The 24,372-nt window shown below is 49.6% G+C and overlaps 2 protein-coding genes across 4 annotated transcripts; one reads left to right on the top strand and one right to left on the bottom strand.

Moving 5' to 3' along the window:
• The first annotated feature begins 267 nt into the window (after positions 1-267).
• Positions 268-24,354, top strand: Prodh (proline dehydrogenase 1). Of its 3 annotated transcripts, none has more exons than XM_071617751.1 (14): positions 268-577; positions 2,320-2,528; positions 6,995-7,029; positions 7,583-7,735; positions 8,774-8,838; positions 9,044-9,160; positions 9,566-9,645; positions 10,383-10,464; positions 12,111-12,203; positions 12,332-12,478; positions 13,500-13,675; positions 15,175-15,273; positions 16,803-16,891; positions 23,788-24,354. In XM_071617751.1, the coding sequence occupies exons 1-14, from the start codon at positions 293-295 to the stop codon at positions 24,042-24,044; spliced, it is 1,887 nt and encodes a 628-aa protein (XP_071473852.1). In that variant the 5' UTR covers positions 268-292; the 3' UTR covers positions 24,045-24,354. The 3 variants fall into 3 exon arrangements, with proteins under 3 accessions (XP_071473852.1, XP_027780116.1, XP_071473859.1); XM_027924315.2 differs by lacking the exon at positions 23,788-24,354 and adding an exon at positions 16,989-17,574; XM_071617758.1 differs by lacking the exon at positions 268-577 and adding an exon at positions 930-1,025.
• Dgcr6l (DiGeorge syndrome critical region gene 6 like) lies at positions 17,947-23,657 on the bottom strand. The gene is made up of 5 exons (XM_027924317.2): positions 23,493-23,657; positions 23,255-23,415; positions 19,568-19,668; positions 18,759-18,899; positions 17,947-18,493 (listed from the first exon to the last, which is right to left on the bottom strand). The coding sequence occupies exons 1-5, from the start codon at positions 23,600-23,602 to the stop codon at positions 18,410-18,412; spliced, it is 597 nt and encodes a 198-aa protein (XP_027780118.1). The 5' UTR covers positions 23,603-23,657; the 3' UTR covers positions 17,947-18,409.
• Positions 24,355-24,372: the final 18 nt, after the last annotated feature.

The raw sequence follows: 24,372 nt of genomic DNA, 5'->3' as shown, positions 1-24,372 counted from the left end.
TGTGGACAGGGGTCTCCAGGAGTCAGGGTGATCACCTTGAAAGGAAAATGGAGGAGACTCTGGTGGCCCAAGCTGCTCGGCGGGCGGGGCCTGCCTTTGGACGCGCACCATTCCAGAGCGCGCGGGGCGGGGCCTCTGGAGGAGAGGACCCGGCTCGGAACTGGGGGGGGCGGGGGGCGGGCGGGGGGCGGGCGGGCGGAGGCAAGACCTCCGAAGTGAGGGCGTGGCTCCAGGGCGGAGCCTCCTTGTCTGGGTGTACTTAAGCTGTTCGGGATCGTAGAGACTGCCCGCCATGGCTTTGAGGCGTGTGTTTTCCCTTCGATCCTGCTCTCCCCGCACACCTCATCTCGCCCCGCTGTCCACTTCGCCCGCTACCCGCGAGCAGCCCGCCGCGGGTCCCAGGGCTGTACCGGGATCGGGATGCAGGCCGGTTGAGGCCGCGAGGCCGCCAGTTCCCGTGGTGGACTTCAGCAACGCGCAAGAGGCATACCGCAGCCTGCGTACTTGGGAGCTAGCGCGCAATCTTCTGGTGCTACGGCTGTGTGCCTCACCCACGCTGCTGGAGCGCCATCAGCAGGTGTGCGAGTGGGCGGATGGGTGGGCTTGCAGGTGGCTAGGGGCGGTGCTGGGGGCTTTTGCTGTCCCGGGAGCCGTTATGGAGTTAAGCTGGGGCCACTGAAATATCGCCTGAAGCGATGATTTGAAGCCAGGAAGGGAGGCGTTTCCTGCATTCCTTTTTGGACCTTGTGAATTTCCCTACTCATCATTTAAAATTGAAAACAAAGACCAATGAATGTTTAAGATATGTACCACTTGCAGGAATACAAAGTTATCACCTTGGAATTTAAAATCAAGTATCTTTCATTTTGCTCAAAGGGAATTCTGGCAGAGTTCCACAAGCTGTGACCAGTCACTTCCCAGACACCGTCATTCTGAACAACGCTGAAGAAAATAGAAAATCACCTAAACACCCAAATTTAAACTTTAAGAAGTGTGGGAGTCTTGGAGAATTAACCAGTTTAGAGGTATTAGAGATGACAGTTATTTCAAGGTGACCCTGGGAACAATTTGTAGGGGTCTGGTTGCTGGACCCCGGAGTCTGGAAGGCTGTGTAGGTAGTGGTGGCTTTTTCGGGTGAGACTTTGAGTGGCATCGTGTTGCCCTCAACTCCACTGGGAGGCAGGAGGAGTAAAAGAAACACTAAGTCACACTTACAGCTTAGCCCAGGCCATAGCAGGTGGGATGTGAGGGCAACACCCTTGAAGTTAGAGTCAGGTGCTCATCAGAGGTTTTGGCTTGGATCCTTGGGGGAGCTTCACAGTCACACTTGGAGCCAAGGTGGCAGGAATGGGAGTGTGGTAGAGAAAGAAGGGGTGGAACTTGGAACTGGTCTCATCTAGGAGACCCAGTATGTTTGTGGCAGATGGTAATGTCCTGAAGTAAAGCCCACCTGGGGAGGAGGGTGAGAATGGACATTGGAGGTAAAGGATTTGGTAGAGCAGGTGGGGAGGACCAGCATTATAAGGGGCAACTGGAAAGGAGCAGGAAGTGCTGTTGGCACTGTAATCAGGAGGAGGCAGCCTTCTGGGGCAGGAATGACGGGAGAGAGTGGTCAACCACAGGGACTCTGTGACAGGGCAAAGGCTATATCCAGGTCTCTCAGTGGTATCACAAGTGACTGGTTGTGGGATAGGGTCAAACAGTACAGAAGCCATGCCTGCCTGTGGACTAAAAGGGAGTGAGAGAGGGATAGAAACTGTCTTCCCAGAGATGCGCCATGCTCCTCTTTACCTATCAAGCAGTGGTCAGGCACCCCTTTGTGCCCTGGGGTGGACTCTGAGCTGGCCCCCTCAAAGGTGGGGTCCAGAAAGGAACAATGTGCTCATAGTCATAGGGAGACCAGAGTAGATGGAAGACTAAAGGGGTACTTTAGTACCCACTGTTCTGCTCTAAATGAAGATTGACTTATGGTTGCTGTAAGTGAATAAGCAAGCTGCTCTTAATGATCTTCCTTATAAAATTGATAGTGGCCTAGGTGACCTAGTGAGACCATGTCTCAAAATAAAAATAAAAAAAAGGGCTGAGGATGTAGCTCAGTGGTAAAATGCTTACCTAGCATGCTCAAGGTCCTGGTTTCAATATCTAGTACTAAAACAACAATGACAGCAAAACCCCCAAAACCCACCCTAAACAACCTGATGCTGTTAGGCCCACTTTGGCCCTAAGTGGTTGAAGTTTATAGGGAGGTATAAAGAAGATTTCTCTGCTGAGAAGGGATAGGCTGGATGGCCCAGTCAGCTTCTTCCCTTTGCCTTCCAGCTGCTTCAGATAGCCAGAAAACTTCTTGGGCAGAAGCTGTTTGACAAGCTAATGAAGATGACCTTCTATGGGCAGTTTGTGGCTGGCGAGGACCGGGAGTCCATTCAGCCCCTGATCCGGCACAACAAGACCTTTGGTGTTGGCTCCATCCTGGACTACGGAGTGGAGGAAGATCTGAGCTCCGAGGAGGCAGAGTGCAAGGAGATGGCGTAAGGCTTACCTATCTAGAGTTACACAGGCATCTGGTAGTAACCCCAAGGAACACTGGGTTTTTGGGGAGCCATGTTCAGCTGCTGAACTTCAGCCTTGTCTAGGTAGAGGCCAATGCTAGATGAGCCATCAGCTTGATTACAAGTGGCCCTCTTGGGTTCTGCCAGTAGTTCTTGTGTTTTTACTTTCTGCAGATGACAACTCTGGGCTTCCATGGAAAGGCTGGTGTAAGTAAAGCCCACCTGGGGAGGAGGGTGAGAATGGACACCAGTATGCCTGAACCCAGAGGTGGTTAAGGACTGGGGACTGAACACTATGGATCCTGAGCCCAGTCTAGCCCAACACTTGGTCTTATATAGTTTGCAAGTTATGAATGGCTTTTGCATTTTTAAGTGGTTGAAAAAAAATCAAAACAAGAATCATGTTTTGTGACATGTAAAGTTTTATGAAATTAACATTGCTTTTGCCCTACAGGGGCAGAGTTGTGTAAATGTGTGGCCTCCAATACTGAGAATATGTGCTGCCTGGTTGTTCACACAAACATTTGTCCGACACCCCCTCCCCCGCTCGCAGGAGGCTGCTCTGGTTTCCTGCTCTGCTACAGTCTCTCTTCCCAGGAATTCTGATTGGCTGGTGGGTCCACCATTCCACCCTTGCCTGGCCTCAGCTGGTCTTGAAATAGTTTCCTAATCTGCAGGTGACTCTGCCTAGAGGGTGTGGAGTCTCCCAGGGTTGGCCTCTGCCCAGGCATCCATGGTGAAGGGAATCACAGCCAGGAACACTGTGGTTAGGCAGGCCTGGAGTCCCCTCCTGTTGTCACTAAACTTGTTGCAAGGCCCATGCCCTGGGCAGGGAGTGTAGGGGGCATATCTCACTGACCTGCCCACTTGGGCAGTAGGATGGAATGTCAGGATGATGTTGCCCTCTACTTCTTGAGGTAATAGCAGACACACCAGAGGCTAACTTTTTTTTTTTTTTTTGTCTCCCAAAGTGCTGGTGCCTGTGACTCTCCAGGACAGGCTTGGATTCTGGGCCTGACCCATGTAAGGCTCAGGACATGCCCTCTGTGGAGCAAATCAGGCCTCACATTTGTTTTGTCCCGCCCCAGGTAGCTGCAGGGAAGTAGGGTGGGAAAGGCAGTCACATGAGTCCTCTTTCCCTGGGAACAGAATGTATCTGCCTTGTCTCAGCATGCTGGCCTCTGGCTCATTGGCCTGGGGAGCCCAGCCCCTTGCCTTGCAACTGGCTGTTTTGAAGGCAGGGTGCTCTAGTCCATCATCCCCTGCGAGCCTCCCTTCCCCCTGGGGACTTGGCTGCACCTTTACTGAAGCTGCCTGTTGAATAACTAATGGGCTCTGTGGCCTTGGTCCCAGACAGGGTGATTTCACAATCGCAGTTTCTCAGGCGCCTTTGATATGAAAAGAATCCTTTCCTAGAGTTGCCCCTCTGGCTTCCTCCATGCTTGGCAGTAGTTGGAGCATTTGGAGGTGGGCTGGCCCATGCCTTGCCTGGGGACTGTCCACCCCACTTGTAAATCCACTTCCCTCACTCTGCAAAGGCTGTGCCTCTGTTAGGTTGCCTGCTGTTGATGGCTACTTGTCTGCTTGGGCTCTGAGACCTAAGTGGTAGTCCCTTCTTGACCTTACAGTGTTGATACAAAAGCTCAGTCCTTGTCCCTGATGTTGACCCAGTACTGGGACAAGGTTTTGAGAAAAAGGTTTTATTGCTTTTTTAGCAAAGTAGAGTACACAGGGGATTTTTGCCTCAGACACTGGAATTCTAACTGCCCGGGGGATAGTAGGCTTTTAAAAAGGGATACAGAGGCTAAATTCCTCAAGTGCCGTATCAGGAGTCATAATGTATTTGTAGCCTTGAGAGTTAACCAATTCTCAGACCCATTGGTGCCAGCCCAGAAGTCTGAATTTCTTGATTGCTTTGGCCAATGAGCTGAAGAACAGATAATTTGTCAACTTGTGACAGGAAGAAGGTCAGTCTTGCTTTCCTCATGGTTAGGAATGGGGAAAGGAAGAAGAAGAAGGAAAAAAACCCATGTCAGTTTTAAAATAAGCCACCAGTAGTCAAGCAGAGAGGTTTACATTTTAAGCATAAAGGTTTATATTTAAAGCCTAAAGTGGAGCCATTATAGGGTGACCACCATCTAATGCCAATGGTAGATAACAAAGATATACACCCAATTCTGCTGCTTGTTGCTCTGCCTTCAGAAGAACCCAGGCTGTAGGGAAGGACTAGATTTTCAGGCACCACTCCATATCATCACATGGCCTACAGGACTCAGTGGGTAGTCCTGGTCAGGAGTGACTAGCAGTACGGATCTGCTTCAGTGTCCTTGTGATAACAGGTGGTGGTGGAGGAATATCAACCTTCCTTGTCTTGTAACAAGGCCCATAGATTGTACTCTGGGAGAGAAGCAGAGGCCACTACCATGAATTAAGACTGTGGTAAGGAGGGGACAGTAGTGGTGGTTCTGGGCCTGCCCCTGGACTAACCATGAGAAGAATTGAGTCAAGGTCCAGCAGTTGTGTATGCTAGTTAAAACACATGCTATATAAATTGTGGGCTGTGCAGTTTCAGAACCAGATCTTCCTGTTGGGGGTCACCCAGGTCCAGAGGCCCAAGGTCAGCTGTCCCTTGCCATGAGACTTTCTACTCTAGGCAGTACTCAGGCTGCCTCCTCTGCCTTAGCATATAAGGCATGGGAGTGTGTGGCTTTTGTCTTGTTCCTGGGCCTTGATTTAAAGGTCTAGGGGTTTGACCCTGCCAGTTCATGCCAGAAGCCTTACAAGGAGGCCAGGAAGCTTCCTGTCACAGACAGGAGGTCTTTGTGGGACCTGACTACTCCCTTGTTACAGAGTTAGAACATTGTCACACAGTCACAATTTACCCTCTTCTTTTCTGTTACATCTTGTCAGCCGGAGGCGCAAGAGCAGTAGCTGCTTGCCTACCTCCTGATCCTGGATTGTGGCTTCATGGACTGTGGTGTCATGAGGAGTCCCATTCCTCTAAGGGCTTGGGTCCACCACGATTTTTGGGTTTTGACCTGGATATTCTGGCTCAAAGTCCACGGATAAAGGTCCTGGGTTAGGAGCCAGGGCCAATGGGGAGGGCTCGTCATGTGGCTTAGTGGCCCAGGCCTTGCTCTGTGATCAGTAAGGTCAAAAGCCACTAATGGTGAGGCCCTTTGATACAAGAGGCCTTCTGAAGGTGCAATTACCAAAGGTGCAGTTAACTGTCATCTGTCCTTGCTTTCCTGGTTTGACCTTTCCATGGCTTTACTTTTGCTTCAAGAGATGGTGGGGGTATGGGTTGGGCCATAGGCCCTGGAGACCCTGGATGGTGCTGGCTATGAGGTTGAGTTCTCTCTTCATTAATTAATGAATAAGTAATGAATAATTAATATATAACAGCTTTAAATACAAAATCTGAGATGTAAAAAGCCCAGTGTTTTAGGATTAAGGTTAAGGTGAGCATCCCCATTATTTATAACAGCCCAAACTCTTGCTATCCCAATGGCATAGCATTGGAACTGAGCACTAGAAACTGGTTGCCACATTAGGGGGGAGAATGGTTAATGCGGGGGGGGGGGGATGACATCAGAAGGGGGTACAGTGGAGAAGGGAAGGACAAGTGGCAATAGGGTAGGGAAGTTACAGTGAGGCTAGTTGAAAGACTGTGGGGAGGACTGTAGGCCTGACTGAGCCTTAGTAGAAGGGCAAATGAGCTGGGCCAAGGGCAGCCAGTGTCTTGACCTCAATGTCCTGTCTTATTGAAGACTTTGGGTGTTCTGGGGTACTTTGTGAACCTGGGAGGCTTTTTAAACAAGGGGATAGTGAGATTTGATTTGCATTTTAAAAGAAAATTCCTGGTTGCTGCTTGGAAAATAAGTCTAAGGGGCAAGAATAAAGCAGGGAGGCTGGCCCTGCAGGTTGTGGTTGTGCCTGCAATGGGGGAAGGATCCCAGAGCTCTGCCCAGGTGTCCTCAGAGGAACTCAGAGGCTATGGACATGGAGGTAGAAGCCAGAGCAAGGGGATTTCACTGTTGGAGTTGGGCTTCCTGCCTCCATTCCTCTGTGCCCTCTGTGGCTCTGTGTTCCCATTTTTCCTGGGAAGAAGCATCACCTCCTTGCTAGCTTTTTTTCAAGACAAAGCTGCATGTCCTGGGCTGTTCTGAGAATCTCAGTGGATAGTTTTCTTACTCTTCCTCAGTAGGGAGGAGCTCTATCCACATGGTTTCATGTGGGCTTCAAGGGCTCCAGAGGTCACTGTCCCTCCTTGGCCCAGTGGTCACACCCAAGTTGAGCTGTGCTTTGGAGCCAGCCCTCAGTCAAGATCATGATCAGGATCAGGCCCACAGCTCAGCCCCAGCCTCCTCTCCCTCTTCTGCTTCCGGTTACCTGCAGGCCTAGGTATTATGACCCTGACCTTTGCCTCTTTCTCTTTTCTGCAGGTCCTATGCCTCTTCAACAGAAAGGAATGGCAGCAGTGAGTAAGAGGCCACTGTTTATGAACAAATGCTCTCCCCCACCCCATGCACCCTGGTGGCCCAGGAGACATATGGGTTCATGGCCTGAGTAAACGCTGGGGTAAAGATTAAGTCCTGAGGCTCCTCCCTGTACCGGGGCTCCTGGCCTGGCTCTGTGTATCCTCACACATTGGCAAGTGACAGGCCCTGAGTATTTCTCATAGCCCTTTCGTATGGACTTAGTCTTCTTGGCTTTTAGTGTGTGACAATCCAGGTCTTTGTGATAGAGGCTTGGCCTTCCTGACCTGGTTTGTCCCATGATGAGGCTTGCCAGGTGGAAATGTATTATAGCTAAAAGAACAGCAAGGGAAGGGGTATATGACCAGCTGAGAGAAAAAGGCAGCTTTGAGAAGTAGAGAGCTGCAGGGCCCATAGCACAGGAGTGCTGATTGAGTCCATCTGAGGGTGCCAAGGACAAAGTCATTGGATTGTTCATGCTGGGTATAGGGGGTTTGAGCTATACCTTCTAGTAGAGCTGGTGGCTGTTTTTAGGCCATGTGTCCACTTTTCTAGGCATGAGTAAGAGTGAGAAGCAATATCAGGCCCATCTAACCTTTGGAGACCAAAGGGACAGCGTCATCAGTGGTGCCCATACTTACTTCTGTGCCAGTGAAACCAAGTATGATAGCCGCATGGAGACCCTGTTGCACTGCATAGAGGCCTCAGGTAGGGTGATTTGGCTACATACTTGCCTGATCCCAGCTTGGGAAGATCCTTGGGCAAGTGGAGATGAGATACTGGTTGGTGAAGAAGGCTGGGTCTGCAGTGAGAGGGCTTGGCTGTCACACTCAGTTTGTGCTGCATCTAGCCCTTTCCTGAGACAGTGCTTCTTTTTCTACCTCATGTTCCTGCCCTTTCTTTGGGAAGTGCCTGAATGTGGAGCACTGGGAGATGGTCCATGATGGTGGACTGAATTACCCCCTGCCCTGGGTCAGTGTTTGGTTCGGCTAACGATGCCATATCCTCTGTGACAGGGAATCCCTCCCTGGTACAGCCTACTGGGGGCTGGGAATGGGGGTGGTGAGTTAAGCCATGAGGTCACTGAGCCCCAATGTCCTTAATTCACACGAGATCCCAGCATAGTCCCCATGCCATCCCTAGCAGTCTTGTGTATAATGGCAGCAGGTCTTATGCCTTCTGAACCTTTTAAGTTCAGGAGTGAGTGATGCTTCAAAGTTTCTGCTTAATGGGCTGGGGGGATCCCTAGTGGTCAGGTCAATGCTCAGTCATTTGGGTGAGGGACATCTTCTTGCCTCCTGCCTCTTTCCTCTGGGGGCAAAATGAGGTAGGGGGAGGGCAAACAGAAGCAAAGATGACCTGAGTGCCCCACCCTCTTCTCTACTTGGTATGTCTGTGTCCTGTGACCCATACATGGATATCCTGTGGTGCTGATAGCATTAGGGAAGGAAACTGAGGCAGGGAGAAGCAGGGACACCTTTGGGGCTTCATAGCAGTGTGTAGGTCTTGCTGCTTCCTTTGGCCACCATCTTTCTGCATCATGTGGCAAACAAAAATATTACCAAGTCACCCCTTCCCACCTCTGTGGTAGAGTCTCTGGAGCAGCCAAGTGCAAATGTGTTTAGGGGACTGGATAGCAACATGATTAGGGAACTGGCTGCAGAGTCAGCAGGGCACAGATTCCTGGTGCTCCTTCTCCCATCTATGTATCTGTTTCTTCATAGTTCTTCCTTTGGCTTCTGACAGGTAAAGCCAGTGATGATGGCTTCATAGCAATTAAGCTCACTTCCCTGGGTAGACCCCAGTTTCTGGTAAGTGCTAGAACCTTCTATCTCCAGAGAATTTGTAAGACATTTGGGCTGCTGTGGGCATTAAATGATAGCATATGTGTCCATATTCTTGAGTATATAAGGATTAATACAGGATACAAGTCCTGTCTTTGGGGTATCAGAGCTTTAAATGGTCTGGGAGAGCTGGGTGTGTGCTATGGATAGTGACTCAGGCTTGTGTTTGCAGCTGCATTTCTCAGATGTACTGACCAAGTGGAGACATTTTTTTCACCAAATGGCTGCAGAGCAAGGGCAGGCTGGGCACGCTGCCATGGACACAAAACTGGAGGTGGTAGCACTACAGGTGGAGTGTGAGGGGATGGTCACCATGGGGTCTTGGGGAAGAACCTCATCCAGTGGTAAGTGGCTGTGGTCCAAGGTGGATCCCTGGAGCAATTCTGAGAGATAGCCCATTCTACTGCTACTGTCAGCTGGGGAGGATGGAAGAAAAAGAGGACCTGCCATGGGCTCTATTTCTGAACAAATACAGGAAGTACTGGCAGAGGGTTGGGGAGGTAGCAAGAGTGTGGAGGAGCTGAGGGATGAGAACAGGCATCAGTAGACAGATGTGAATAGACTCATCTGTGGCATAGTAACAAGTCCAAAATGGATTCCATTCTGCTAATGATGTAATAAAGTCAAAAGAGGGGGACATTAGTGGATAGGGCTCGGAGACATCAGTGCTGACTCCTCCTTCTTACTTCTAAAGGAAAGCATTGCTAAGATGGGCATTGCATCCAGGGCTGAGATTGAGAACTGGTTTACACCAGAGACCCTGGGAGCATCTGGGTAAGAGCAGCATCCCTGACTGAGAATAAGGGGGACTACTCAACTACCCTGGGGTAGCTTTGGTTCCAGCTGAGTTTTAGCAGCTTCTCCAAATCCTGGTTGCTCCTTTAAGAGGTTATAGTGCTGAAGGGACCACTTCTCTAAGATGTACTAAGTAGGAGTGATGGGAACCTGGGAAATCTCTGGGGATAGGGCTGGGCAGCATGGACACAGGGCTTCTTCTGGAATTATCTGAGTCCCAGAAAAAGGGTATTGGCCCTTCCTGAGACTTGCACTGGTAGGCAATGAATCAGAGTCCCATATCCCATCCTCAGGGCCAAAGACTGAGACAGAAGTCACCAGGGGATCCCATTCATATGTAGTGCTCAGCCATCCCTATCCATTGTAGCTTACCTAGTCCCTCTAAAGCTGCATCTGCCTCCTACCTGGTCTCCTACCTTTGGCTTTTCCCTGAACCTAATCTGTTAGGGCATCAGCTATAAAAATGCCGATGCCCTAATTCAGGAATGTTCACATTTTGGTTTTAATTTTTTAAATAGAGAACAATATTTATATTTTAACTTCAAGACTGAAAACAGAAGTGAGTTTTATGGTAGCTGGGTTTGGGAGTGCTCTTTTGGGGAATGGGTTGGCTTTGGCTTGATACATCCAACAATCTGAGCACCCATGGGTAAAGCTGTGTGGCTGGATCAAGAAATATCTTTTGGCCTCCTTTGTTGATGTGTGTTTTCCCACAGCACCATGGACCTGCTGGAGTGGAAAAGCCTCATTCGCTGCAGGACTCAGCTTTCCAAGCACCTGCTGATCCCCAATGTGCAGGTAATGTTTCCCTCTCACTGGGTCCTGGCTGAGAAGAGAATTAAGCTCATCACATATCTCCTGTTTTCCACCCTGGGGACACAGTGTGACTGAGACTACCATTTTCTCTGGCCCCACAGGGGAGAGAACAAACCCACTAGTGTCCTCAGAGTGTTGAACAGAGACCAACATGGAGCCTTGAGGAGCCACAAGCAGAGGATATCTGGGTGTTGGGGGGGCACTTCTTCAAGTCATCTAACTTTGTTTGTTAGGTCACCCAAACCTCTTTGGCCAGAAATGGCAACAATCATTTTATTCTCTCTCATAATTCTAGGTTTATATGGCTCAGCTGGGTGGTTCTTGTTTGAGGTCTTCCATACATTTGTATTCAGAGGGTCATGGATCTAGTCATTGTGGAGGTACCCCACCTACATGTCCAAAGGCTGATGCTGGCTGTTGATTGGGTTTCCTCCCAAAATGGTGACTGGGTTCCAAGGGCAAGTGTTTTCTAAGATGAGGGCCAGGTAGAAGCCATGTTGCCTTTTCCAGCCTAGTTTCAGAAGTCATATGGTGTCACTTCCTATCAAGTTTAGTTTGTTAAAAGCAAATCATTAGGCTAGCTTACATTCACAGGGAGAGGAATGAGACTGTTTGAAGCCCCTCCTATGCTGGGATTTGAAGGTGGAACATTTTCTTGGGAATATGTTCTGCAGACATTCCTTCCATGCTGTGCAGCCCTGGCCAGTTGAGGGCCCAGCCCCCAAACTTTGAGTCACTGACCTAGAGCCTAGAGGTGTGGCATGTTCAGTGCGATTCTACTTCAAGAGTCACTGACACCTGGAGACTTAATCATACATATGGCCAGGGATAAAGTGTTTGTGTTGAGTGAGGCGAAGCTGCTGGGGGCCTACAGAGGGACATGCTTGTCAGCACTACCAAGAACTTCTCTGCCACATTAGAAGGAGAGTGGCAGGCCCTGGTGCTACATTGTCCCCCCAGGTTGGGTCTTGCCACTTCCAATTTCCAGCCCACTGCTTACCTGCCTGACTTCTTGAAGGCCACCATCTTGGTACCCCTGCTGCAAGTCAGTCTGTTCCCCATAGCTATCCTGTCTGCCTGTAATCATGGGTTTTTCCTTTGGAGTCCTCCCTGTTCCTGACTGAGCCTTTCCAATTGATTGGCTGGTCAAGGTTCACATCCTTTGCCTTGAGTGGGAGCAGAAAGGGTTCTCCCCACAGCTATGGGACCCCCCTGAGGGTCCTGGGGAAGCCATAGAAGCAAACACTTTGGGCCTAGCTAGGGCCTGGAGCTAGCTGGCACGGGCACTAAACTCCCTTCTGGTACAACCAGGCTCCAGGTATAGGACAAAGAGCTGGCTAGCTGTGAGATTCCAGGGCATCATATCACTGTGTCTGGTTGGCCTAGGGCAAGGTGCTGACCTTCACATGCAAAGGTAGTTGGGGGAAGGCAAGATAAAGAAGGCTGTCTGATTCTAGGGCCAGGCACCAAGGTTTTGGCTGGCTCAGGTGGTCCTTCTGGCCTTGTATGAGAGGGTAAGGTGGTACTGGTGGGCTGAGTGTAGCACTGCTGACACAGGTGTGATCTGGGTCTCTAAGTGTAGCCTCCCTGGCTCTACAGTGTAGTTTGACCATATGCTGTACTCTCAGACAGGACAGCTGGAACCCCTGATGTCACAGTTCGCTGAGAAGGAGGAGCTGCAGATGATGAGGATACTGCAGAGAATGGATGTCCTGGCCACGGTGGGGCGGTGTGAGCCAGCCCCACGTGGGGTGGGGGCTGATGCTTCAAGGACCCTGGGACTTGTGCTGAGGAAGGGCATCTGTCTCACTTGAGCCATGAAGTCTCTCCTGCCCTTTGCACCTCTTAGAAAGCCATGGAAGCAGGGGTACGGCTGATGGTGGATGCTGAGCAGACCTATTTCCAGCCAGCAATCAGCCACCTGACACTGGAAATACAACGCAAATTCAATGTGGAGAAGCCTCTCATCTTCAACACCTACCAATGCTACCTCAAGGTATGGGCCCCTGCCTCCCCACTTCCCTGTCTACCTCTAGGCCTTGACTATAAATCCTCTGGTGTGCAGCATGACCAACTACCCTGCAAGAGGTATGCTTTTCTGAGCTCTGTGGCATCTGCCTGGCCCTACTCTGAGCAGAGGCTGGGTGCAGAGGAAAGAGAGGAGAGAGCAGGCTATGTTCCCAAGGGGAGGTCCCTCTGTAGCAGTTATCCTGGTCTGGGCCCTACTGTCCAAGAAAGAAAACCCTGCCCAGTGGCTATGTCCAGCCCTGCAGAGATAGTGAGATTGGGGTGATTGCTTCAGAGTAGTAGTAAGCAAGACCTCTGAGACCTGTCGCCAGTCCCTGTTCTGGGCTTTGGGACTCAGACAAGAGTGTTGGCAGGGATGAGAATGGGGAAGGCAGAAGAGCTTTTTAAGAATCCATCTGATGTACTTTAAACCCCCTTTATGGATGATCATTTCTTTTTGTCTGCTTTTAGCACAGGCCTCTTTAAGAATTTGATAAAAGGTCTGGGATCCTCTGTAGAAAAAGACTTGTGCAGAATTTCGCATGTCTTGAGGAAGCCCAGAGGTACTTTAGGATAGGACCCCAAACTGAACCTTAAGCCTGAGGGTGCTAAGTTGCTGGGGGCCTGTATAGATCCAGAGCTTATAAGGATGAGCCAAGTATCCAGACATAGGATGGTGTGGAGGTCCAGTCAGGTGGCCCCAGCATGCACCCTGATCCCAGCTGAGGAAACTCTGGATACCTGGCACCTGGGCTGACCCCCCACAGGGCTGTCCCAGGCCAGAGGAGGATGCATGAAGGTGGCCTTGTTGTCACCCCTTCTTGGGGACAGATCTGAGGCCCATTCTTACCTACAATTGTCTGCCAGACTCCCAGAGTGGCACCTCCCTCAGGCGGCTTCTGCCTAGTCCTAGGTGTCCCAAATTGACATACCTTGGAGCACCTGGGCCCTAGTAAGTCCCTGTTCTGGCCATCAGCTGGGGTCCCTGTGACTTGGCCTTGGTCCCACAGGATGCCTATGACAATGTGACCCTGGATGTAGAGCTGGCTCGCCGTGAGGACTGGTGTTTTGGGGCCAAGCTGGTACGTGGTGCATACATGGTCCAGGAGCGTGCCCGTGCTGTGGATCTTGGCTATGAGGACCCTATCAACTCTACATATGAGGCCACTAATGCTATGTATCACAAGTGAGTCAGCCCTTCTGTCTTGTTTCCTGGGAGGCGTGGGGAGTGAGGACCGTAGGAGACCATGCTGCTAACCCCATTCAGGTCTCCTTCAGGGCATAAGTGATATTTCTTCTGTTTGTCATTTATTAAAAAACATGAAGGCGTTTCTTTTTCTTTCTTTCTTTCTTTTTTTTTTTTTTGGTACTGGGGATTGAAACCAGGGGCACTTTAAGACTGAGCTACATTTTAAAATATTTTATTTTGAGATAGGGGCTTGCTCAGTCTGAGGCTGGCCATAGCATCTGGCAGAGAAAAGGGAAAAGTTCAGAGATTTTATTTCTATCTAGTTTTAAACCTGGGTTGTGTTGCATGGGGTGAATGTGATACGACTACACTAGGGAAACACCTCTTTTTAAAAAGAGGTGTCTACTGAACAAAACAAAAACTGGCCTTGATATCCACAGCTATCTTCTGTTGATACTTAGTGGAGAAATATGCAATGAGCCCAGGGTGCCCAGCCCTCCCCATGATGGTGTCCCTACTCTTTGCTTTTTAGTTCACATGGTGGGATTGTTAATGGTTGTGCACCTGCTATCTTTGCCGTTTATCTTGGAGATCTTTTTGTGTAGCACAGGCAGTCCAACTGCATGATTTTTCTCTGAGGCTTTATGTTCTTGTTGCAAATTCTAAGGGACCCTGAGTGTCTCTGCAGCTCCTTTCCTGGCAGCACAAGCCAATTGTGCACATCTGTGCTGTGTATGTGCCATGCCCATCAATGTTTACACAGTACACTCTGTCCTTTGCTCTTGTTTTTTTTTTTTTTTCATTTAATGGTACATCTGGATCCTCCTGTGTCAACAGAGCAGTTCTATTAACAGTGGCACGTGTTTAATACAGGTGCACAAAGTTATGTGTCCAGGGTCTATGATCTTTTCTGGTTATTGTAATAGGATTCACTGAACATCTCGTCCTCCTCATGTTGTATGCATCTGTTGTTATAGGTTTTGTGTCTTAGGCACAGTGTCACAAATTCCTGGGTCAGAGAGAATGTACTCCAACCCTGATGGTTATCCTCACTGCATGATGACCATACTGTTGAGAGTCTTGCTGATGAACAGGGATACTTACCCCACACAAGGCCCCCAGGCATCACTTCCTTTTATTTCCTCAAAGGGCTAGGAAGCAAACTGTAGGATCCCTTCCCAGAAGCAAAGCTGCAGGTTCAGGCAAGCTCCCTCCCAGCCCCTGTGTAGTGACAGTAATGTTTGATGTGAGGAAGTCGCACCTCAGCTAGTTCTTTGTGAACTCTTGAGTCCAAGCTGTTGCTCAGTTTTTCTTGGCTGTTGATCCTTCCCCTTTATGAGGTGCTGAGGAATGGAGGGCCAGGACCTGTTTTTGTTCCTCCTGATGCTGTGGGTAGGTACCCTTGGGAGGAGCTGCTTACTGGATAGCTCTGGGCCTGCAAGGTTAGCAGTGAGGGGTACAGGCCTGGGACCAGGCTCACATGGCACTCTCCCCAGGTGCCTCAACTATGTTCTGGAGGAGCTGAAGCACAATTCTAAGGCTGAGGTAATGGTAGCCTCCCACAATGAAGACACCATTCGTTTTACCCTGAGCAGGTAAGTGCTACTTGTACTGGGCTGTTGGGTTCTCCAAGGCTGGGGAAAATTGTCAGCACTCCAGTGGTCAAGGAGCTCACAGTAACCCATTAGGTGCTATAGGATAATATCCATGGAACAAGCTGGTATGGAGTATTTAAGCCCTCTGGACCTAGCTGGTATTCTTGATGCTGCTCTGCCATTACTTTAGATTTTAACATTAATCTTGACTTTAATTAAAGTTTCAAGTTCAAAAAATAAATTGTTTTAGGTGATTTAAATGCTTCAATGAAATATCTAAGGGTGATGTTAAATCTCAGTGCCCTTCAGGAGAGCTCTCTGATGTGCTGCCTCATCTGTAAACAGTTTCCATTAACATTTTAAATTGCATTTAGAACTTAATACAGTCTGTTTTCTCTTTAAATGCTTGTCCCATGGAGCACAACTTTGGGAGAAATCTAACAAGTCAAATACAGAAATAAGGTGAAGTAAATTCCTAAGTATTCCAGAATTTTCACCATGGTTCCATCTCTCACACCTAGACCCCAAAGTGCCCTAAGGTATAGGTGTATGTATGGGTATTCTGGAGTACAGGTACAGATGTGCCAAATCAGGACACCTGATACAGGAAGCTAGTGATGAAAACATGAGAATCATCAATGTGTAGGTATTTTAAAACCCAGAAAGTTCTGTATGATCCTATTAGGGATGGTATGACAGGAGAGGGGGCCAGATAGTTGGGGGTTCCCCACCCTAACATCGGAGCTTTGATGATAAAAATATAATGTGAGCCACAGATGTAATTTTAAATTTTCTATTAACTATGTTAAAAGAAAAAGATGAAATTATTTTCCATATTATGTTTTAGGACTGAGGATGCACTTGCCTAGAATGTCTGGGGACTTGGGTTCTATCCCCAACAACACACACACAAAAATTTTCATTCTTTTTTTGTACTAAATCTCCCACACTCCATATTTGACATTTGGCAGCACATCTGAATTCATACCAGCTACCTTCTAAAGACTTGGGCTGCTGGTGGCTGTATATGGGATAGAACAGTTGTGGAGATGGGATGGAGGAGCAGCCAGCAAGGGGAGGACAATGGTTGGAGGGGACAGAAGACCAGTCACCAAGCAAAATCCCCTTGGGCTCTAAGACAGCCCAGGAGCTTCCCGGGGTCAGGTGCAAGCTCTTGGGGTGGGGTGATCAGGGGGTCAGGATGTAGAGGTGTGGGGGAGGTAATGGGGAAAAAGAAGGGTTGAGGAAAGGGGAACAGTGCTGGCCATGTACCAACGCCTACCCAGGGAAAGCCTCCCTCTAGGAGTAGGAGGGAAGCCTAGCCTAGTCTTGCTGGCAAGACATAGTTGGGGGGCAGGGCAGAACTCAAATGCTCAGCCCCACCCTGCATGGGATAGATCCTGGAGGGAAGGGGTTGGAGTCTGGGTGTGGCAGAAGGGCCTCAGAGATAAGACTGGGCCCCTCTACCCTTCTCCTAGGGCAATAGCTTAGGGTTGACTCCTCACCAGCCTGGTCTCATGTGTTCATAGGATGGAGGAACTGGGGCTGCATCCAGCTGACTACCAGGTGTGCTTTGGACAGCTTCTGGGCATGTGTGACCAAATCAGCTTCCCCTTGGGTGAGCTGGGCATTCCTGGGTGGGGTGGGGTTTGGGGGACACCCTGGTGGGGATGCAGAAAGTGGAAGTCACACCTGTGTCCCTGCTGTGTGTATAGGTCAGGCAGGCTTCTCTGTATACAAGTATGTACCCTATGGCCCTGTGATGGAGGTGCTGCCCTACCTGTCCCGTCGAGCACTGGAGAACAGCAGCATTATGAAGGGCACCCAGCGGGAACGGCAGCTGTTGTGGCAGGAGTTGTGGCGGCGGCTCTGCACTGGCAGCCTTCTCTACCGCCCAGCCTAACTGCTGTGCCACCACCATAGTTACTCTACCACCTGCTGCCATGTTATTCTGTGACCTCCCAGAGCCCTGGGAAAAGGAATTTAGGGGTGTAAGTCTGGGTTGCTCCCAGGCTATCACCACCAGATTTGCCTTTTTATACCCAAGAATTTGAAACCTGTTGGAGGTGGGAGGGCTGCCTTAGGTGGTTCCTGCCCCACCCAGGATGCAGATATTCAGGCCTAGGCTGAGTCTGATGCCTGCCTGAGCCAAGGTATTGTCTAATGAGAGGGCCTGGGCCCCTACCTCTTAGTTTAATGGGACTGTCTGCTGCCAGGGTCCAACCCATGAGCCTCATGGGTGGGTAGTGGTCCAGCTGGAAAGCCTGCCTGGTCAATAAACTACTATTCTACATCTGAAAACCCTCAATTCTACCATGGTGCCCTCACATGAAATTAGCTTGCTCTGGGCAGCATAGAGGGAATGGCTTGGATGGAGAAGTCTCACTTTCAAGTTCTAGAGATCATTTCTACCACGGATGGGATAAGATATACTTCCCAGATGGCTTCAGTGCAGACCTAGCCACCCATGACTTCAAAGTCCAGACTTGCAGTCTACACAAAGGCAAACAGATAATGGGACTGGGCATCCTAAAAAGAGGGGAGCCCCAGGAAAGGTCTCAGCCACACTGTGGTGGCTGCATCAGATGGGTACTGCTCTCTGCTATCTCCAACACTGCCACAGAGCTATCAGGAAAGGACTGTACGTGGGTTGTGGCAGAAATGAGACACAAACCAAGTGCACGTGCCTTTATTTTTTTGGGTCACAGGATTTGTGCATTGGAATTCTTTTTATTTGGGGGCTTCAGCTGCCAAAGGAGAGGCCAAGACCAAAACAAACTCAAAACCTGGGGCCTGGCAGAGGTTGGGATGTGCCCATGGAATGGGGAAGGTATAGAACCAACAACCCTGCTCTCCACCCAGCACTGGGGGAGACAGCGGGTAGGCTAGGCCTCCCTCCTTTTCATGACACCATCCTAGTGCTTGCACAAAAAACCCAGGCAAAGGTGGGTGACAGGTGCAGCCAGATGAACCTGGCTTGATCTTAGAATGGTGATGCTTGCTGGCAAATGGGCATCAAATTTGGAAAGTGGCCAAATACCAGGAAGATAAGTTCCTTGCATCTTTCTGGTGATGGTAGTCAGGGCTGTATTCCCAGCAATGTTGGTAGTGGTGGCCAGCAGGGATCCCCACCTGATCACAGGGCTGTCTTCCCTGTCTGGCAGCCCCTTTGTTGCAGCTTCCGGATAAGTTCCAACAGGTTCATCTGTAGTGTCAGCTCCTGGAATACAGAGGGGTCCTCCATGAGGGCCAGATGACACCTGGTGCTCTTCCACCCTGGCCTAGAGGCAGATACCAGGGCCTACAGGCTCACCTCCTGTGGGCCATGGGACTGGCCTCCAGGTTCTTTCTGGAGTCCCACTTCCTTGCTATCCCCACCTACCACTGAACCTGAGCCTAACTCATCAGGGACCAGGAGTACAATCCTAAATGTATTTGGCCTTCAGGGACCAATGATAAGGGCTGCAGCAGGGCCAAGCACTGACCTGAGGGTTGGTAGTCACATAGAAGCCAGCTACCCCTGCCTTCTCGAGTGTGCTCTGCTGGTCAGCCACTTTCCGGTCCAGCTCCAGGACAATCTTCCGGTCCATTGCATGTTGTTCCTCCCGGATCCGATGCTCTACTGCCTGCCGCAAACAGAGTGAGGGTGGCTCCAGGCTCAACCACCATACCCTTCAAAGCCTCAAACACATGATTTTGCCTGCCACTTCCTCTTGAGTACCTTGCCCATCCCCAGTGACACTGGCTCCAGGACCACAGGTATCCTCACCACACCCAGTCTTCACCCTTCTCAGCCTCACCAGACTCGGCAGCAGAGAGGTTCTAAGAGGCTTCCCCAAAAGCCCCAGCAGCCTTGGACCTAGTGTACATCTCTGTAGCCACCACCCATACTCTCCCATGGCTTGTTGATTATGTATGTGTCTCCAATTGACTCTGAGCTCCCTGGGAGAAGGATGGACCCCTTTCTGGCTATCCCTGTCACTCCACCATTGTATTTGCATGCATGAGGCCTCAATGTTCCCCATTCAGCGCCTGCTCTGTGTGCACCCCAGCCCACAAGAAGCTACTGTTTTAGAGAGTAAGAGAATCACAGCTGGGCTTTCACTCCCTACCCAGCCCTGGCCCATGGCAAAAATCCGTGTGTAGCCACTCACCAGGCCTCTGGTGGTCCAGGCCTCTGGTGGTCAAGACTCAGAATAGCTGCAGCTCCTGAGCCACCCTGAGCTCTATTAGCAGAACCAGGTAGTCCCTGCAAGGAAGAGCCAGGCCTGGCCATCCCACCCCTGTCCCCTACCTCTAGCTCCCGATGCTGAGCTGCCTGGAGCACAGGTAGGTTGTGGGGCCGGCAGGCTTGCTGGGCTTCTAAGTGCTTCTGCCGTAGGGCCTGCCTGAGAACTGGGAATGGAGTCGAGTCATTAGGAATAGCAGGTTTTGGGGAGAGGGGAATAGACCCAAAACAGGTAAGAATGGAGCCCAGAGCATACCTCAATTCTTCGTGTCTGCCCCTTCAGCCAGGCCTAAGGCTGGGAAGCACCACCTCATGATCCCACCCTGCCTTAAGCTCTATGTGAAAGAAAGCTATGTGGAGTCTCAGTTCTCCCAGGTCTGCCCTCACCCAGGGCAGGGTGCCCAGAGCACCTTTCTGCACATCCAGGGGACTCCAGAAAGTACAGGGAACTGAAGGAGGATGGAAAAGGGAATATTGGTATAGGGTTGAGGTCAGAGCTACAGCCTAAGCTTGGAAGACCAAGGGTGGTTGGAGGAGGTGGGTGGGTGACTGAGGTCTGAACGCTTATAGGCTCAGATGATAGAGTTTTAGTTGTGCCCTGCCATCATCTATGGGAGACCAAAAGAGATAAAGGACTGGGAAAGGAAGGGAAGAAGATTGCTGACTGCCAGCTGTGTGGCTGTGCTGTTCCTTCCTTAGTAATGCCCTTCAGGGTAACAGAACTACCCCTCCCCATTGGCATCTCCCAGGTATTGCACAGCAGCCAAAGAAGGGAGAAGGGTGGGTATAGACCTGGGAGGCCCCCATTTGGGTTAAGCCTGAGGTATCAGGAGCCAGCAGAAGTTCTGTGCTGAGGAGTTTATGTTGTTCCAAAAGGATTTCACCTTCCACCACTGAGCAAGGCTCCATGGTCCCTGCTAAATCATGCCACACACATAGATGGGTGCAAACTGTCCACTCTGATGGGCTGATCAGAGGACAGGAGCACCAGATGAATATACAGCCAATGCCCTACACCTTACTGGTCTAAGTATCAAACAGTCATGCCTCCCCAGCAGGGAGGGGTTGCTGGCAGGACAAGAAAATGCAAAACCCCACACTCTCTAGGAAGAGCTCTCATGTGACAGCTTTTCTCATGACTGTCCCAGAGGTTCCTGGCAGGTAACCTGGCCCCTGCAGTGCATATAGCCATCTCCAATCCCATTTCCTGGCATTCTCTATATACCACAATGGTGATAGTTGTCACAGTAAATGTGTTTGAAATCAGAAGACACCTTCAAAACACCTCCATAAACACAGAGGCAAGAAAGACACTCTCGTTTTCTGGTTATAGTGTACATTAAGTGGAAGCAGGACAAAGAGCACAGATAAATGCAGGGAAATGTCATTTTCTTCACTCCATTTATCAAATGTTGCTGTAAATCCCAGGCAAACTCCCAGATTCCACTGGTAAGCAAAAGAAAACGTTAAGGAGAGAGCCATGCCAACTACCTGCTGAGAAGGGGCCTGGCTTTAGGAATGCCCAAGGAAAACAAAGGCCAATTACCACCTGTTAAAAATTATTTGAAGGAAAGGCAGAAAGTCAGCACAAGCCTGTTCTCTGCTGGCCATACCAAGACCTTGCTCAAGCCTTCTGAAGGACAAGACAAAGGTTCTAGAGAGTTACCAAAAACTGTCACACTTAAAAGCAACCAGGATTCCATGAAGAAATGGCTGATTCCAGGATTGAGGCAAGGAAGTGCTGGAAAAATAATGGGAATACATCAGATGGAGACAGCCTGAAGCTCTCAACATGGCAAACATGGCACAATTTGAGCATTAAAAAGAATAAATTAGGAGCTGCGGCTGTGGCTCAGTAGTAGTGCACTTGTCTGACATGTGTGAGGTACTGGGTTCAGTCCCCAGCACCACATAAAAATAAATAAATAAAATAGAGGTATTGGGTCCATCTACAACTAAAAAAATATTAAAAAAAAGAATGAGCTATGTATTTTGGATCTGTGAGCTATGTGTACCTTGTACGTCAATGAAAATGTTTAAAAATACAGTTGCTCAAGCATTTAAGGAAGAAGTAATACCAACTCTTCACAAACTCTTATGGAAAACTGAAAAGGCCACTTCTCAACAAATTCTAAAAGGCTATCATTACCCCAATGCCCAAACTAACAAAAATATTACAAGGCAACTACAAACCAATATCTGTCATGAACACAGAGGCAAAACTGCTTAACAACATTTTAGCAAGTCAAATCCAAGATAGACAAAAATTATAGTACATCATGACTTATCCCTAGAAGGCAGTTCATCTCAGGAATTTAAAAAAACCAATGTAATTCACTGTAGTAATAGAAAACCCACCTGATCACCTCCATAGATGGAAGAAAAGGACTTAATAAAATCCAACATCCATTTTCAGTAGTCATACATTAATCCTGGGGCACATGGACATTGCCTGCCCTCATGGGTTAGGGACCTTGCAACACTAGGAGGATTTTTTTTTTTGGGTCTGTCACCAACATTTATCCTACATCTAATCAGGCCTCAATCTGCTGTCCAGTTTACAAAAAACAACAGTGTGGAGAAACAGGTTAAATGATAGCATGAAGAAACAATCAAACAGATGCAGTACAGGGACATTTTACAGGTAGAATGCATTGGATTCTTCAAAAAGTCAGCCTCTCTAAATGTTAGGAACTATTCCAGAAGAGATTTAAGTAATCAATTGCAGGATATGAACCTGGACTGGATCCTTAATTATAAAGTGACAATTTGAGACCTGTTAGGTAATGTGACCATGACACCTGGAATGGTTCACTGTGGTTGTGTAGGAGAACATTGTTCTAGAGCACTGTTTCAGTTCTCTCAGGGTCAAGGTTTGACCCTAGGGCTGTCTGCAGACATGTCTGATTGTCATGACTAGGGAAGGGTGCCTCTGTCATCCTGTGATGCACAGGACACTATCTCATCATAAAGATTCACCAGTTTAAATGTCAACAGTGTTGGATTGAAAATCCTGGTATAGTGGAACGCTGAGGACTTCTGGTGAAGTGCTCAGGTGTTACATAAACGAACTATGGCAAAATATTGTTGAATCTAGGTGGAGAGCAAAATGGTATTCATTATACAGTTCTTTCAAATTTTCCAAATGTTTTAACTCTTTTTTTATAACAAAGTTAGGAAAAAATAAAATAGCAAAGGTAAAAATATAATGGTGTATGGAGAGCTCCCTATTATAATTTTCAGCAAGGGGCTCTCAAGCCCTGAGGGGGACACACAGGAGGAAGCAAGCCTGTGGATCAAATGGAAAGCTGTTGGAGTTGCTGAGGGTGCTATAGGGTTCAGAGCTTAGGAATTCTATGAACAGCTGGTGTGGTGCCCTGTAGGGCCTTTGAGGGAACTGACCCTAGAGTGCTGCAGAGATGTCAATGAACGTTTATCCGCTATGGGGTATGGGTGTGGTCAATGGCCTCCAAGCAAAGTCCTTGGGCCTTCTAGTTTAGAAGTGGGCGGAGAAACAGGGTATCCTAAGCAGGGGGTTTCTGGCTTTATGTCAGGCTCAGAAGGAGGTTGTGCAATTAATACTGGCTTGATTCAATGGCCACCAAAAAGACACTACGGAAAGCTCTGCATCCTTGATCTGGTCAACCTGAGGTGTCTCCTGCGAGGGACCCTTAGGAAACCTACAGAGGTCAAGCACTCCCGGGGCTGGCCGACCTGGGAAGGAGTTTGCGTTCTCCCGCCACCCCTCCGCACCTCGGTGTTCGTTCTGTAGTCGTAGACGCTGGTTGTAGAGGCTCTTTTCGGTGAGATGCTGTATCTCCAGTAGCCCCTGCACAATCTCGAACACGGTGCCGTCAAGGAGCGCCAGGGCTAGGTCGCTGAGAGTGGTATAGGACAGGCGCTGCTGAAAGGAGCTGCAGGCAGAGCGGCGCGGTGAGCGCGGGCGGCACCGGGGCCACTTAAGCGGCCCGCCCCGCCCTCCGCTGCGCACCTGGGTAGCTCTTTAACCAGGCTCTGCAGCGCCGACAGCAGTTGGTAGTGCTTTTCTTGCTGTCGGGCCCCGTCCACCGACTCCTCCAAGGAGCTGGCGTAGCGCTCCATGGCGCCGGCGTTCACCAGCTGCTGGCCACAACAACGCTACCAGCTCCCTTCACGTCAGCTTTGAGCGCGGTTCGATCGACCCTTTTTACGTCATTCTTGAGCGCCGCTCGTCTGCCCGCCTGCGCGTCCCTCCCCTTGCGTCAGCCCATACCCGCCTTCTAACATGGGTGTCTTAAATCTCACAGCTTCTGGTCAGTTGACCCTGCCGCCGATCCTGCCTGGATATCGGGGTATTTCAAAGAATTCCTGTCCGGTTTACACAGAGTCTGTGCGCACCAACTCTCCACCCCCTCGCCCGTGGAAGGCGCGAAGACTTGGCTCTTTCTTCACCAGTGGTCCAACAAAGGAAGCCCAGTGCTACTGTCCACAGCCACCTCAGCCTCATGCCATTTCAGGTCAAGCAGTGGGGTGGGCTTGGAGTCTGCGTTCCCTTTCCTGCTAGGGTTTAGACTGTGATAAAGGACATCACTGGAGCTACTTATACCGCCGGTTACCTTGAGGAGTCCTTGCTTCCCCAAATACAGCAGAGATGCACTCAGAGGCAAGTGTAGAGTGGAAAGTAAAAAGCTTTATTAAAGGATAGCAGAAAAGACGTCCCCTGAAAGGTGGAATCCGTAGGCTGGGGAAGTTTCATCCCTTTTATATCTAAGGCGTTCTTTTGTCCTCCTACATTCCTGTTTTTATCTTGCTTATTTCCCTTTGTCTTGCATGTTGGGGGATGTAGATGAGGAGGCCAAAAGATGGAAAACAGCTGGGCCTTGGGGCAGGAG

The sequence above is a fragment of the Marmota flaviventris genome, chromosome 1 (assembly GCF_047511675.1).
Source record: "Marmota flaviventris isolate mMarFla1 chromosome 1, mMarFla1.hap1, whole genome shotgun sequence".
NCBI classification, from domain to species: Eukaryota; Metazoa; Chordata; class Mammalia; order Rodentia; family Sciuridae; genus Marmota; species Marmota flaviventris.
Note: the sequence above shows the minus strand (reverse complement) of the source record. Positions and strands in the feature narration are given on the sequence as shown.